At 42.0% G+C, this 15,383-nt stretch overlaps 1 protein-coding gene across 1 annotated transcript in view; it reads right to left on the reverse strand.

The window, feature by feature from the left end:
* Positions 1-15,383, reverse strand: part of CCDC6 (coiled-coil domain containing 6) — a 109,466-nt gene that overhangs the window by 15,396 nt on the left and 78,687 nt on the right. The window contains exons 4-6 of the mRNA XM_061161579.1: positions 12,855-12,958; positions 8,224-8,384; positions 2,242-2,398 (exon numbers count right to left, since the gene is read on the reverse strand). Coding sequence (XP_061017562.1) covers positions 2,242-2,398; positions 8,224-8,384; positions 12,855-12,958 — 422 coding nt within the window. The remainder of the gene's footprint in view (positions 1-2,241; positions 2,399-8,223; positions 8,385-12,854; positions 12,959-15,383) is intronic.

Below are 15,383 nucleotides of genomic sequence, written 5' to 3' on the forward strand. Positions count from 1 at the left end.
TGTGATACTACCCCCAGTAGGGACAGCAGACGTCTTTATTGGGCAGCTGTACTTGACTCCTGATAATCAACCTAAAAAAGGTAACAAGGACCTACTGCATAGCACAGGGAACTACATTCAATATTCTACATTAACCTATATGGGAAAAGAATATGGAAAAGAATAGATAGATGAATATGTGTTAGCCGCTCAGTCATGCCTGACTCTGCAATCCCATGGACTGTAGCCCACCAGGCTCTGCTGTCCATGAAATTCTCCAGGTAAGAATACTGGAGTGAGTAGCCATTCCCTTCTCCAGGAAAATCTTCCTAATCCAGGGACTGAACCCAGGTCTCCTGCATTGCAGGCAGATTCTTTATCATCTGAGTCACCAGGGAAGCCCAGATATCTGGATTTGTATAACTAAATCACTTTGCTGTATACCTGAAACAAATACAACATTGTAAATCAACTATCCTCCAACATTAAATAAAAAAAGAGTGGGAGAGTGGGGCTAGGAGTCAAACCTCGTTCCTGATGCTACCATGTACACTGGACAAGTCAAAAAAAAAAAAAAAAGTAAGTAAGCAAGGCAAACCTTCTGCAGTAAATACCAATTCTGGGGAAAAATGATTTTTGTCCAGAAGCCTGAAGTAGCCTTAGTGTTGTCACCGTAGTCAGAGAACTTGTCCTTCAGTGCGCCATATTCAAAATTCAAAAAAGAGGGGATATATGTATACAAACAGCTGATTCACTTAGCTATACAGTAGAAACTAACAACAATATAAAGCAACTATACCCCAATTAAAAAAAAAACAATCAAGCACAGGGCCCTGTGTTGTGTATATTAACACACACTCTGCTCCATTTCTTCAGGTAGTTGATAAAGTAGTAAGTTAACTAATATTCTAGCTGATGTTCTTGGTCAAACAGGTTTTCAGAGGGTAAGAATTTCAGGAAGAATCAGACACTGTCAGAAACAGATCAGTGAAATTCAAAGTTAAGGATGATAACTTTAGAATATAAACTTCTGAGTTAAAAAGACTCACTTTCATTCTTCTCAAACAAGGAAGATAGTTTTAAAAACAGATTTAAGTCTATTTTTATTAAAATGTTTTAAATGATAAAAGTAGATCTTCATTATAAAAAATCATACATTTTTTATGAAATGATAATACTATCACTGCCCACAGCGAATTAATCAGAAGGCCTGTTAGCCCTCTGGATCTGTTCAGTAAGAGAAGTGGAGTGCTGATCTGCTAGAACTGCCCACATGTGTTCAAACAACGTGCTCTGGTGTCAACAGCAACTGTGAGTCATCACAGCCATTGGCAGACCCTGGTCAGAGACTGGCTGCCCAGTCCTGTCAGATGGTGGTTGTCTTAACAATCACCTCTTTTCAAAGTACAGAACAGGAGGGCGGGTAGGGAAGGAAAGGAAAAGAAAAATCTGTCTAGCTAACCAAAGCATGACTCTCTTATTCCAACCCATTTCTCAGTGGGACAATGAGGGGTCTTGATATTGAGGCCTGGGCAGATAAATGTATTTGTTTTGTTTTTGAAAAGTAGCTGCAAAAAGGCTGAAAAGTCACCAAGTGTGTTAAAGCAAAATCTCTGGCTTTCAAAAACTTTCGCCTATCTCTAGCAGATTCTTTCACCCCGTGGACACATTTGCTTTCTCAGGCTGTACCATGCATGGCCTGCTCATCTTTTCTGCGAACTAAGATGTTCCCACCCATACTCTAAGGGCTTCCCCGGTGGCTCAGTAGTAGCAAAAAGAGACGCGGGTTCAATCCCTGGGTCAGGAAGGTTCCCAGGAGAAGGAAATGGCAACCCACTCCAGTATCCTTGCCTGGGAAATCCCATGAACAGAGAACCCTGGCAGGCTACAGTCCATGGGGTCGCTAAAGAGTCAGACATGACTTAGCAACTAAATAACAATCACCCATGCTCTAAAGAGACATGACATAGGATCAGATGAATTCAACAACACATGTCGATGCTGCCTCTCTACACATGACCTGCCCCACTTCTATCAGTAATTTGACAAAGGTCATTTTCTTTATCTTTCTGTGTTTAAGGAGGATGGTCAATCTTCTTCATTTATCCCATTCTCGGCATCCACTTTGAGGTGACAGCATTCATCATGACAATAAATAAACGTTCCAGCCATCTCCTACCACATCTCATAGGAGGTGAAGCGGGGCTGGAGGCTGGTTTTTCTTGCTGTTGTTCTCAGGAGGTTTGTGGGACACACACGCACCTTTCATCATCCATCTCTAAGCTGGACTCGCTCTCGGAGAGCTGTCGACAGAGGGCCTCTCTTCTCTCCATTTCCCTCTGCAGCTTCCTCTGCAGCCTCAGGTTCTCCTCTCTCATGTGACGTTCCTCCTCCAAATACTGCGCCATTTTCTCGGAATCTGAAAAGCCAGAGTTCTCGATTAAACCAAGATCCGTGCAGTCATAGTCCGCTCTTAAAAAGACAGGGCTGGTCCAGCCTCTGTGCCACAGACCATGAACAAGACAGCCGTCCTCACTCCCCACACACAGATGACACCTGGATTTCAAGTTTATCCCAAGTACCAAGGTTGACCAATGATCTGCACTTAGAAAAAAAAACGTGAAAAGCAGTGAAGGGTTAGGCAGCATCAATCCCACTTCCTCGCCTTCTAAAGTGCTCTATGCAGAGGAAGACACGCTGGAGCTATGTCTGGCCTGAGTGGTTACCAGAGCTCGCACCACCTTGCTGGAGTGGAGAGGGGAAGGGGTCCAGATAGGGAAATAAATTCAGCCCATGGGCTCGCCTCAGGGCACCACTTCTGCTGCCGGTCAACACCAGACACAGTGGGGCAGGTCGTCTATGCAAACACACCCAGAGACCACACTTGTTAGCACACCCCCAGTGCAAGTGGTGGTGGTGGGGGTGGCAGGGAGGGGGTTGCACATGGAGAACCAGTGTACTCAATGAGCTAGGTGACAGTTATAAATCTTTTTATTTTTTTTTATTTTTATTTTTATTTTTTTAGACTAGTCAAGTACAGTAGTGAGAAGGGGGGAAGAGTAGAACAAGGAGTTCGATCTGTAACTGACTGTGAACAATCAATTGAGATAACTCACTACCTTCGGACCAGCCATAAATCTTTTTACAAAACCAGAAACTGACGTAGTAAGCACTATGTGATCAACATTTCCAACATTAGATCAACATTTCCAATCAGTCTAATTTTTGGTGTATGTCTTACTGTCTCCTAACTGATGCATAGTGTTTTGGAGGCAGACAGCATATCAAGACCTACGTGCAGCCAGGTACTCGGGATGGCTCTTGCTTATGACAAGTACCCCCTTCCTCGGGAGCTGCTCCATATGTGGGGCAGTCAGAACTAATTGGCTGCAGGGCTAGACACTATAGACTCAGGCTGAACCAGCCAGATCATCTCTTGGAGGATTCTGAAATGTGGAACCAACATCTTCCTGGGGCTTTGGAATCCCCTTCTGCTGAGCTGTCTGCCCTCCGGAGTACCTCTGCAGGATTCTGTGACATCCCTGCAACCAAAGGTAAAACATGACCCTCTGCCCTTTCCTGGTTTACCCCAAACAGAATATGTTGTTACTAAGTAACAAAAATAACCTTCATACAAACCTCAGTGTCTACCCATTTTCTTGGCTCCTTCATTTTCCCCTATCTCAAGCAAGGAACTTGGGAAAAGTACAACCTCCATCTACTTCTCTTTTCCGAAAAGTACTTACAAGTTTAGAGCGGCCGTGACCACATCTAAGAGATAGCCCGACAGGATACTACCCCATATTATCAGTCTGGTCCAAATTTAAGAAGGAAGGAAGGTGGTAACTGCTACACTGACAATTTCTCTCCTATAAACTGACCCTATTTCGACTTCCAAGTCTACCAAATGAGTTCCAGTTTTATATAACTCAATGGAGGTCTGGCATTTTTAGCAAATAATGACTTTTGATAAGTACTCAATGACTTCCAAGAGACCATCATGACAGAATGCATCCAAGTTTTTGAAAATCCTTATTTTAGAAATTCAAATGAAAACACCCAAATTATTACACACTATTATGCACACTAAACGCTAAATCTCTCGGCTGTTTTCAATCTAACCAGAAACCCTGCTGTCTAATCCAGATGCAAAAATCTCCTTAATTGAAGGCATGCTGGGAAAATATTTACAAAGTACACTTTTAATATAAATGATTAAAGGTATTTCATCCCAAATATGTTTGGGGGCAGAATTTTTCACTTGCTCTACAGGAAGTTCTCTATCAGCCTCTTGGAATCTTTAGTGTTTCTAGAAGGAGATGGGCAGCTGTCAGGGCAAGTTGCCTTTCTTTTCCATAAATAGGCGAGAACTGAGGATTCATGAGGCTTTGAGAATAATTATTTAAGAGGAAACCCTGTCTTTCAAAGAAAAACAGCAATCCTTTAGCATCTGGGGAAACCAGCAGGGAGATCCTTAAACAATAAGCTATAGACAAGAACATCAGTCACCAGGAGCAATGGTTGAAAAGACTGCCTGGCAGTTTGGCAATTAACCCAGAAGCCAGAGGCACAGAGAAGGCAGAGGCCCAGAGCCTCCGGGTGTGACAGACCCAGGCACAGATGGCTGAGACCGTGGCATTGCTTGGCTGCCCTCTACCGGCAGGTCACTACACCTGATTTCACAGGGCTGGATTTACTCTCGGGGCTTCCCTGGTGGCTCAGAAGGTAAAGAATCTACCTGCAATGTAGGAGACCTGGGTTCAGTCCCTGGGTCAGGAAGATCCCTTGGAGAAGGAAATGGCAACCCACTCCAGTATTCTTGCCTGGGAAATTCCATGGACAGAGGAGCCTGGCTGACTACAGCTCATGGGGTTGCAAAGAGTCAGATATGACTGAGTGACTAACACTTCATTTACTCTCAGGAGTCATCCTCTTTCTCCCACACTGAGCTCCCTAAGGCTCTGAAGTCACAGCTTATACTTCTGCCATCTTCAGCCACCTCACAAATCCAGTCAAAAACAGTGTCAACTGAAGGTGATTTCCAGTCTCCCAAAAGATGGTTCCTATATGATCCTAAGGTGGCTTGTACCTGGCTTTTATTTTATTTTTTTTTTGGGGGGGGGGCTGGTGTGTGGGATCTTAATTCCTGGACGAGGGATTGAGCCCATGTCCCCAGCACTGGCAGCACCCTAAATACTGGACCACCAGGGAAGTCCCAAAGCCTGTACTTCTGCATTCCCTTTCAAGTTTACGGTAAGAAAATACTTCTGCCCAGATCTCATCCAAACCAACGAAATGAAAATCCACGAGGATGAAGCCTCTCCACTGGTCTACGAAAACTCCCCCGAGGCTTCTAACATTCAACCAGAGTTGAGAGACATTTGGAGAGAGGTTCAAGCTCAGACTCAGCTTGACTTACGGGAAAAGGCCCAAGTGCCCTAGGAGCTTTCAAAGGGGACTAGATTATACAACCTAAGGAGACAGATGCAGGTGGATGGGGAAAGTCTCATGAACTCATCCTCTAAACCCAACCTAAACCAACTGTGAGCAGCTAGGAGCCACACGCAGCTACTTCAGGTCAGCTTTCCCTGTCCCCACAAAATCCAAACAGCATTTACAGATGCCTCTGTTGATATCCACAGTGTCTCCAGAGACCAAACATTGCAGTAGGAAGGAAGTAAAGGAAATAAGATACCCTTCCCAAATTTCTTCCAAAAACATTGTCTGGGGAACAACAAGGCAAGTATACACAGGAAAGAAAAATAGCACTGGAAAGATTACAGAAAGGGGACAGACCTTTGTCTGTCCAACACAGCAAAAACTCAAAAAACACCCAAACCTAAAACAACTAATACTTGAGAACTCTTTGACTTGTTTTCACAGAATACACATCCATGGTGATTCTCAAACTGGGGTACATGATCAGAATGGCCTTTATTTAAAAAAAATACAGGGGACAAGGCTCCACCCCTAGAGTAAGCCCAGAAGCCTATACGGGGTTAGACAGGATGGTGGCCTTCTACAGATGTCCACACCCTAATCTCTGAAGCCTGTGGCCATGGTGAGGTTAAGGACCCTGAAATGGGAACTCATCCTGGATTATCTGGGTGGGTCCGATGCAGCCCCAGGGTGCTTAAGGGGAAGGCAGGAGGGTCAGAGTGAAAAGCTGTGACATGGGTGGCAGAGGTGGGAGTGGTACCCATGCAAAGGAGGAGTCATGAGCCAAAGAATGCAGACGCCTTCAAAAGCTGAAGAAAGCAAGCAAACAGTTTCTCCTTTCAAGCCTCTTACAAGGAAACGACCCCTGCTGACACCTTGATTTTAGCCCAGTGAACCTATTTTGAACCCAGACCTCCAAAAACTGCAACATAATAAATTGGTATTGTTTTAAATCAGTGAGTCTGTCTCTTTCTTTTTCTTCACCATCCTAAGTGTGGTTGAATTTGCTCCTTGCCACGTCTTTCTTCTCACAAGACTTTTTGGGTCAAGTTGATTCCTGCCCCCCTCCCCAATGGATTTGAATGAAAACTGGTAATAAAACCAGGTACAATTCCAAGAGAAGACATACGAGAAGAAATCAGGTACAATTCCAAGAGAAGACATAGGAGAAGAACCAAGCTGGGTCTAAGGAGCCTCACACATGAATCGCACATATTTATACTGTGTCAAGGCCACTTTCATCCTACCATATCGCTTGCATCTTAACCACACAACTGCTGTCTGAACAGGCCACATGTGTTCTATAGAAGAGATGGAATGGCTGGTTCTCCTGTTGTGTTTCTCAGCTAGTACTTTATCTTACTAATAAATATGTGAGATCTTTTGTTGGAAATAAAATAAAATAAATGACTAAGTTTGTGCTCATTTGTTAACAGCACTGTATTTCTTAAAGGTTCCCAAGATGACCTTGATGTCCCATCCCAGACACAGTACTGAATTAGAGCTTGCAATACACTTCAGAGAAGAAAACATAAAGATAAGAATCACTGAAATTTTAAATGTGCATTTCATCTGACTCAGCAAATCCATGCCCTGGAGTTTACCCTGAAGGTATTCTTACACAGGTATCAAAATATGTGTATAGAGATGGTCTCTATGGTAGCGCATGGCAGCTCAAATGGGTCTGTTGATAAGGGATGAGTTAAATAAGCTACAGCATATCCATACAATCAAACCCTGCACAGACTTTAAAAGCGAGAGTAAGACAGTTCTGTATGTATCGGCAGGGGAAAAACTGCAAGAGACAGTAAGTGAAAAGAGAAAAATGCAAAAAAGGTATGTTCACTGTGCTACTATTTATATAAAAGAAGTCTACACACACACACATCTGAGGACTATATTAAAAATGTGCTAATTGTAAAAATTGGGGGGCTGGGGGTCAGGGGTGAAAGAGACTTATTTTTTTCCTGCATACTTTGTACTGCATTACCTATTCAAATAAATTTGAACAGTCTAAAAACTGAAATAGGAGAAATGCAAGCAAATACACAGTGACCAATCACGTATCCAGAAATTAGTTCCTTAGCTTTCCAAAAATAAAAAGAATATACTTCAAAAGCATTAATTCGTCAAGTACCATGAACAACTATTAGCTGAGACCCAATTCTGGCAGTAAAGAAGATAAATACTCTTCTTTGCATTAATGCTCCCAAAGTACACTGAGGTCTCCAGCATCCCTTCTGTTAGCCCCATCTAAGAGATGACACCAGGGAGCTGGTGAGAGTACTACCTCTGATATAAAATATAACTAATGGGGACCTACTGTATAGCACAGGAAACTCTCTATTCAATAGTCTATAATGACCAATATGGGAAAAGAATCCAAAAACAGAGTGGGTATAGATAACTGATAACTGATAGATATAAACAGATATCTGATAACTCATTCACTCTGCTTGCTGTATAACAGAAACACACACTGTTCATCAACTATATTCCAATTAAAATTAATTAAAAGAAAAAAAAATAAGATTAATTAAAAGAAAAGAAATAGTGCCTCTGATCCTGGACCCTCCTGAAATTATGTGATTTTCTAGTATTCTTAACTATTTGCCCTGCCCTATTTTTTTTTTTTTAAATAAACTATTCCAGGATGACAGACATATAATTATGTACTGGAAATGAAATACAATATGAATTTAATTTATACAAATTCAATGGGAAATACATGCATTTAATAAAACTCTCTCCTTGTAAGTGGATTACTTCTGTGGACAGATGGCCAGTGACAGCAAGGCTACGTACGCTGTAACTGGGCAGCTCTCAGTTGCTTCTTCAGCCTCTCCACTTCATTCTTTAAAAACCTGATGTGTCGCATCATGTTTTCTGGAGAGTCGATCTCCATGGAGATGTCTCTAGGCGATGGGGGAGCAGACACCGGCTGGTCTAATTTCTCCTGCAGGATTCTTCATTGAAAAGAAAAATCCAACAATGAAAAACAGTTTGTCTTTAAAAGATAAAACACTGATTTGATGCTCACCATAATTTATTTTAAAAATACACAAACAAATTCTTAGTAATTGAAAAATAAAGACAAAACAACACATTCTAGTTGGGAGGTTTGTTTTAATAGCATGCTCATATTAATCACCAAAATTCACTAAATTGTTTAACTCCTCTGCCCATTTTCCAGCAGTTTTCAATCACCCTTACTTGACAGCCAAGTCAAAGGACAAAGGACCTTCCCTTTCTTCCTGTTAAATGGCCGCTGGTAATTAAGCTTTACATAAAAAATCTCTAACACTGGCTTCTGATTACCATGCCGGGCATACCCTGGGCAGTCAGGATGATTTGCTGACTAAATGGTCCACATGTTGGGCTTGAGGGAATGAGACCCTGGAGGAGTTTCCCCTCAGTGCTTTTAGCTGAAACTTAAGAACTATAGATCATGAATCTCTTTGGAGGGTTGTGTCAAATAGACAGATACACTTCTCAACTCCCCTCCTGAAAAACCAATCCTGAGATTTCCCTGGTGCAGTGGCTAAGACTCTGCACTCCCAATGCAGGGGGCCCAGGTCCAATCCCTGGTCAGGGAACTAGATCCCACATGCAACTAAAGATCCTGCTTGCTGCCACTAAGACTTGGTACAGTCAAATAAATTAAAAAATAAATATTTTGAAAAAGAAAAAACACTTTTGAGGGCAAGGCTAACTGGATGGAAGGCCCTTTGCTTCTGGCCACAGCAAAAGTAAAAAGAGTTAAAGATAAGACAAAAAAAAATGTACTGGGTTAATAAGTGGTGGTGCCACCTTCTCTACCAATTATTTTTAGTCTGAAGTATGTAAAGCTCTAATATTTGACAAAATGACAATTTCATAAAGTTCCATGCAATAATCTGGTATTTATATATATAAAACCTTCCACTGCTTTCTTCAAAGAAAGATTGACTGGCAATAGACTTCTCTGCCTCCTTTTTATAAACTGCTGGGAAGTTTTTGGTTTAGATTGGTTTTTACCTTTGAGTTTATCCCTTGCTGAGAAAACTAGTTGGTTAAATATTGTAATGGTCTCTCCATCTATTAGATGAGATAACTTTTCATGATTCAATTTGTTAGTACTACTATAATAAGGCAAAACCTAACTGATTCAACTACTGCTTGAATAATTCCATATAGGTACACTTTGGATCTGCATTTTTTTAAAGCCTGTGGAAGATTCCCTGGAGAAGGGCATGGCAACTCACTCTAGTATTCTTGCCTAGAGAATTGGATGAACAGAGTAGCCTGGCGGGCTACAGTCCATGGGCCGCAAAGAGTCAGACACAACTGAGCGACTAACATACAACCCACACATGAATCTGTTTTGCAGATCTTGAGATGAATTCAATCTATGGTTATTTTCATCCGAACGAAATATTTATGGCAAATATATTTCTGATCAGTAAACAAAAGTTCCTGGTGAAGTAGGTGAATGAATATTTTCAACAAGTTTCCTTTCTATACTCAAACATACATTGCATCTACAGAACTTCCCTACCATTAGCCCTGTTCCACCCACCCCAAAGAAGACAGTGCTTAAATCTAAGGGCCCCACCAGACCTTTTTTTTTGGTGGGGGATTGTGTGGTACAACATGTAGGATCTTAGTTCCCCAACCAGGGATTGAACCCATGCATGCTGCATTGAGAGCTCAGAGTCTTAACCACTGGACCACCAGGGAAGCACTCCAACCCCCGTTCTTGCACAAAGAGATTCAAGATTACATGTGTTGCTGAGTTTTTCATATCCATGTACATATATTTAACAGTAAAAACACTAGCCTTAAATATGTACAAGTAAGTCTATTAAAAAACAAAGTTTTATACACTTTATCTATACTAAGTCTTAAAACACAAAGATGATCACTTGCTATTAAAATCTCAGGCTTCCTAATGAAGTACGCTCTAGAGATATGTGATCAGTCATGGTATACAGCACACCTCCTAAGCACTTCAGAAAATAACTAGGGAAGACAGTTCAATAAGGTAAAAAGTTGCAACTGCAGTTATCCTTCAGAACAATTCAGGGGTGGACAATAGCTCCTTAACTAATTTCTTCATAGCCTCCAACATCAAATGAAAAGAAATTCTACCAGGAGAGTAAGAGGGGAGTATAAAGATGGACCAACAGGAGGATAGTTCAGTTATGTTGCTCAGTCATGTCCAACTCTTTGTGACCCCATGGACTGTGGCACATCAGGCTTCCCCCCTGTCCATCACCAACTCCCAGTGCTTGTTCAAACTCATGTCCATCGAGTTGGTGATGCCATCCAACAATCTCATCCTCTGTCACCCCCGTCTCCACCTGCCTTCAATCTTGCCCAGCATCAGGGTCTTTTCCAATCAGTCAGTTCTTCCCATCAGATGGCCAAAGTACTGGAGTTTCAGCTTCAGCATCAGTCCTTTCAATGAATATTCAGGACTGACTTCCTTTACAATTGACTGGATTGATCTCCTTGCAGTCCAAGGGACTCGCAAGGATCTTCTCTAACACCACAGTTCAAAAGCATCAATTCTTTGGCCCTCAGCTTTCTTTATACTCCAACTCTCACATCCATCCATGACCACTGGAAAAACCATAGCTTTGACTAGACAGACCTTTGTTGGCAAAGTAACATCTCTGCTTTTTAATATGCTGTCTAGGTTGGTCATGGCTTTTCTTCCAATTCCAAGGAGTAAGCGTCTTTTTAATTCCATGGTTGCAGTCACCATCTGCAGTGACTTTGGAGCTCCCAAAAATAAAGATTCTCACTGTTTCCATTGTTCCCCCATCTATTTGCCATGAAGTGGGACCCATGAAGATGGGACCAGATGCCATGATCTTAGTTTTCTGAATGTTGACTTTTAAGCCAACTTTTCCACTTTCCTCTTTCACTTTCAATAAGAGGCTCTTTAGTTGTTCTTCACTTTCTGCCATAAGTGTAGTGTCATCTGTGTATCTGAGGTTATAGATATTTCTCCCAGCAGTCTTGATTTAAGCTTGTGCTTCATCCAGCCTGGCATTTCGCATGATGTACTCTGCCTAGAAGTTAAATAAGCAGGGTGACAATATACAGCCTTGACATATTCCTTTCCCAATTTGGAACCAGTCTCTTGCCCCATGTCCAGTTCTAACTGCCGCCTCTTGACATGCATACAGATTTCTCAGCAGGCAGATCAGGTGGTCTTGTATTCCCACCTCTTTAAGAATTTTCCAGTTTGCTGTGATCCACACAGTCAAAGGCTTTGGCATAGTCAATAAAGCAGAAGTAGATGTTTTTCTGGAACTTTCTTGCTTTCTAATTTGATCTCCAGTTCCTCTGCCTTTTCTAAAACCAGCTTGAACATCTGGAAGTTCATGGTTCACGTACTGTTGAAGCCTCACTTGGAGAATTTTGAGCATTATTTTGCATGTGAGATGAATGCAACTGAACCGCAGTTTGAACATTCTTTGGCATTGCCTTTCTTTGGGATTGGAATGAAAACTGACCTTTTCCAGTTCTTTGGCCACTGCTGAGTTTTCCAAACTTGCTGGCATATCGAGTGCAGCACTTTCACAGCATCATGTTTCAGGATTTGAAAGAGCTCAGTGGGAATTACATTACCTCCAGCAGCTTTGTTCGTAGTGATGCTTCCTAAGGCCCACTTGACTTCACATTCCAGGATGTCTGGCTCAAGGTGAGTGATCACACCATCGTGGTTATCTGGGTCATGAAGATCTTTTTTGTACAGTTCTTCTGTGTATTCTTGCCACCTCTTCTTAATATCTTCTGCTTCTGTTAGGTTCATACCATTTCTATCTTTTATTGTGCCCATCTTTGCATGAAATGTTCCCTTGGTATCTCTAATTTTCTTGAAGAGATCTCTAGTCTTTCCCATTCTATTGTTTTCCTCTATTTCTTTGCATTGATCACTGAGGAAGGCTTTCTTATCTCTCCTTGCTATTCTTTGGAACTCTGCATTCTGATGGGTATATCTTTCCCTTTCTCCTTTGCCTTTCACTTCTCTTCTTTTCTCAGCTATTTGTAAGGCCTCCTCAGACAACCATTTTGCCTTTTTGCATTCCTTTTTCTTAAGGATGGTCTTGATCACTGCCTCCTGTACAATGTCACAAACCTCAGTCTATAGTTCTTCAGGCACTCTATCAGATCTAATCCCTTGAATCTATTTGTCACTTCTACTGTATAATTGTAAGGGATCTTATTTAGGTCATACCTGAATGGTCTAGTGGTTTCCCCTACTTTCAGGAGGATAGGCTATCAACATTTTCCCCATTTGTCAAATTAAAACAGCGTGCATCCACCAAGGCATTAAAATGTCCCACTGTTACTCCCTGGTCACATTCAGCACGGTCCCCCAACCCCACTCCCAACACACACACATTTACATACACTACACTGAACAGCAAGACTCAACAAACCGCTTTTCAGCTTCAAGTTTATCCATCCTCTTCCAGAGACGGTTCACTAGTGCTTCCTGTTCTTGTTCCAAAGTATTTTCAAGGTCAATCTTCTCCCGTCTCAACTGAAGGAAAAGAAAGAAGTTTTACTGAGAATTGAAGGCCACTTAAACTTTGTTAATTAGATTTTTTGATTGGAACACTATGATCCCTTTCCATGGAGAAAACTGCAAAGAAATGGTCAATTTTCTGGCACAGACATGTTAAGTGCACTTAATTCTTAAACTTCAATTGAGAAAACTGAGATACGTTCATTCTTTGATGTTAAAGCTTAATTGCTCCCTAGTAGGTGGATCACAGTGGTTGCTTCAGCAGTTACTCCAGGCACATGGAAAGTTTTCCTTAAAGAAGGTTTGAGGAGAGTTTGCTGCCAGTTGTCCCAGGACATAAGTGGGTTTGTCTCCCTAGTCCTGCATGCCTCTCAACATTAAACCAGAAAGGTTACACTTCCATTTACGGAAATAACTCCCAACACTGAAGACCATTCTGCCAAGCGGTTAATGGGTACATAGAAATATGGCCTAAGATATAAAAACATGTGCGAAAAGGATAAACACCACATTCACAATACTGGTTACTTCTGGGGAGGTGGGGCAGAAGGTAAATGTGATTCAGGGGAAGGCAAATGATTGCAGAGGGAACCCCACATTGCATTCTACTTCATAAAAAGAAGCAATTGGGGAAGCAATTAATTTAATCTATTAACATAGAAAGTGAAAGTGTTAAGTCGCTCAGTCCTGTCTGACTCTTTGAGACCCCATGGACTGCAGCCCGCCAATCTGTCCATGGGACTCTCCAGGTAAGAATATTGGAATGGGTTGCCATTCCCTTCTCCAGGGGATCTTCCCGACCTAGGGATCGAACCCGAGTCTCCCGCATTGCAGGCGGATTCTATACTGTTTGAGCCAACACAGAGCAACATGCAAATACTGAGACCAACACCAGACACAGGTTAATAGGGATGTAGCAGAGAACTGAGGAATCAGAAAGGTCTGCCCTCTGGAGACCTCGTTCAGGTTTTTCCATTACAGCTTGTGGGAAACCCAAATGAACTTATTGGCCAGCCCAACACATTCTAGTAGTAGTGAAGACATTAAAAGGAACCATTTATATGTTTTAGTAGAGAGAGAGAGAGAGAGAGAGATGAAGAAAAAGAGGGCTGGTGATGGGGACAGAAAGTGCCATGATAAACAGAGTTCACAGCACCAGGAAGAAGGAAATGTATGGTATCATTTTTTGTATACTTGTCTATTTGCTTGGGATATTAACTAATTTTAACAGAAATCATTTTTTAAAAGGTGGGGAATATTATGTTACTGCCCCCATGCTGTCTCTTCACCCAACTGGAATTTATCTTTTTAACTATTGACTTAACAGATTATTTTTGATTGCACAGCTACACAGCTGTCCAGGTATTAATATCAGAGTTCACACTTCTTTAGCAGGTGAGAGGCAAGCTCCTCACTAAGCAAAGACCCCTATGTAGACATAAGGTGACACCAATTCCATGGACAAAATGTAGCCTTTTACAGCAACCAAGGCAGACATACCTTACTTCACCAGTCAATAAGCCAAGATCACAGAGTCAACAGAAAACATAGCTTCACTGAATTTTCTTTGCATGGGCAAAGGGACAGGAATCAGACTATGCTGGAAGAGTCCTGTGCAGTGAAGCCAGGAGCTGGCTAATGCACAAAAGCTCAAAATATTAAACAGCTCCTTTCCCTGCAAGGAGGAGAAACCCAGGAACACCTCACAGAACTCCTATGAATCTTTGTGACCCTCTGACCACATTTTGGGTCAAGGTTTGAAGCAATGATACAATTCACAGTTGCTTATTTAAAGAAACAAAATGCCAAGTCATTTACCCTTTAAGGACCCTATTGCCATGTTTAACTAAAACATGACAAGGGGTACTTGGTAGAGAAGAAAAAATTCAAGCAAGGCATCGTTTTGTAGTAGAGATGACTAGCAGAGAAAATAATGCCCAATGGCTTATTTTTAGAGTAATCATGCACCATGCAAATATATAACTCCAAAACACAAAATCAAGACAAAGCTGTCTTTACCCACACATGACTGACTGGGCATGTGGTTTTGAGGAGGTACTAACCTGTCCTCAGGCTTCCCAGGTGGTACTAGTGGTAAAGAACCCACCTGCCAATGCAGGAGACATAAGAGAGCCAGGTTTGATCCCTGGTTGGGGAAGATCCCCTGGAAGAGAGCATGGCAACCCACTCCAAGTATTCTTGCCTGGAGAATCCCATAGACAGAGGAGCCTGGAGGGCTATGGTCTATGGGATCACAGAGTTGGACACGACTGAAGCGACTTAGAATGCACGCACGCAACCTGCCCTCATCTATGAAATGAGAAGGCTGGCCTTAAAGACATCTGAGGTCCCTTCCAGGGCCACCCACCCTATCATTCTCTGTCAATCTCAAGATGGCACTTGTCTCAGTCTGCACTAGTTCAGTTGAGATTTTTAGAAA

This window comes from Dama dama, chromosome 15 (assembly GCF_033118175.1).
Source record: "Dama dama isolate Ldn47 chromosome 15, ASM3311817v1, whole genome shotgun sequence".
Classification (NCBI taxonomy): domain Eukaryota; kingdom Metazoa; phylum Chordata; class Mammalia; order Artiodactyla; family Cervidae; genus Dama; species Dama dama.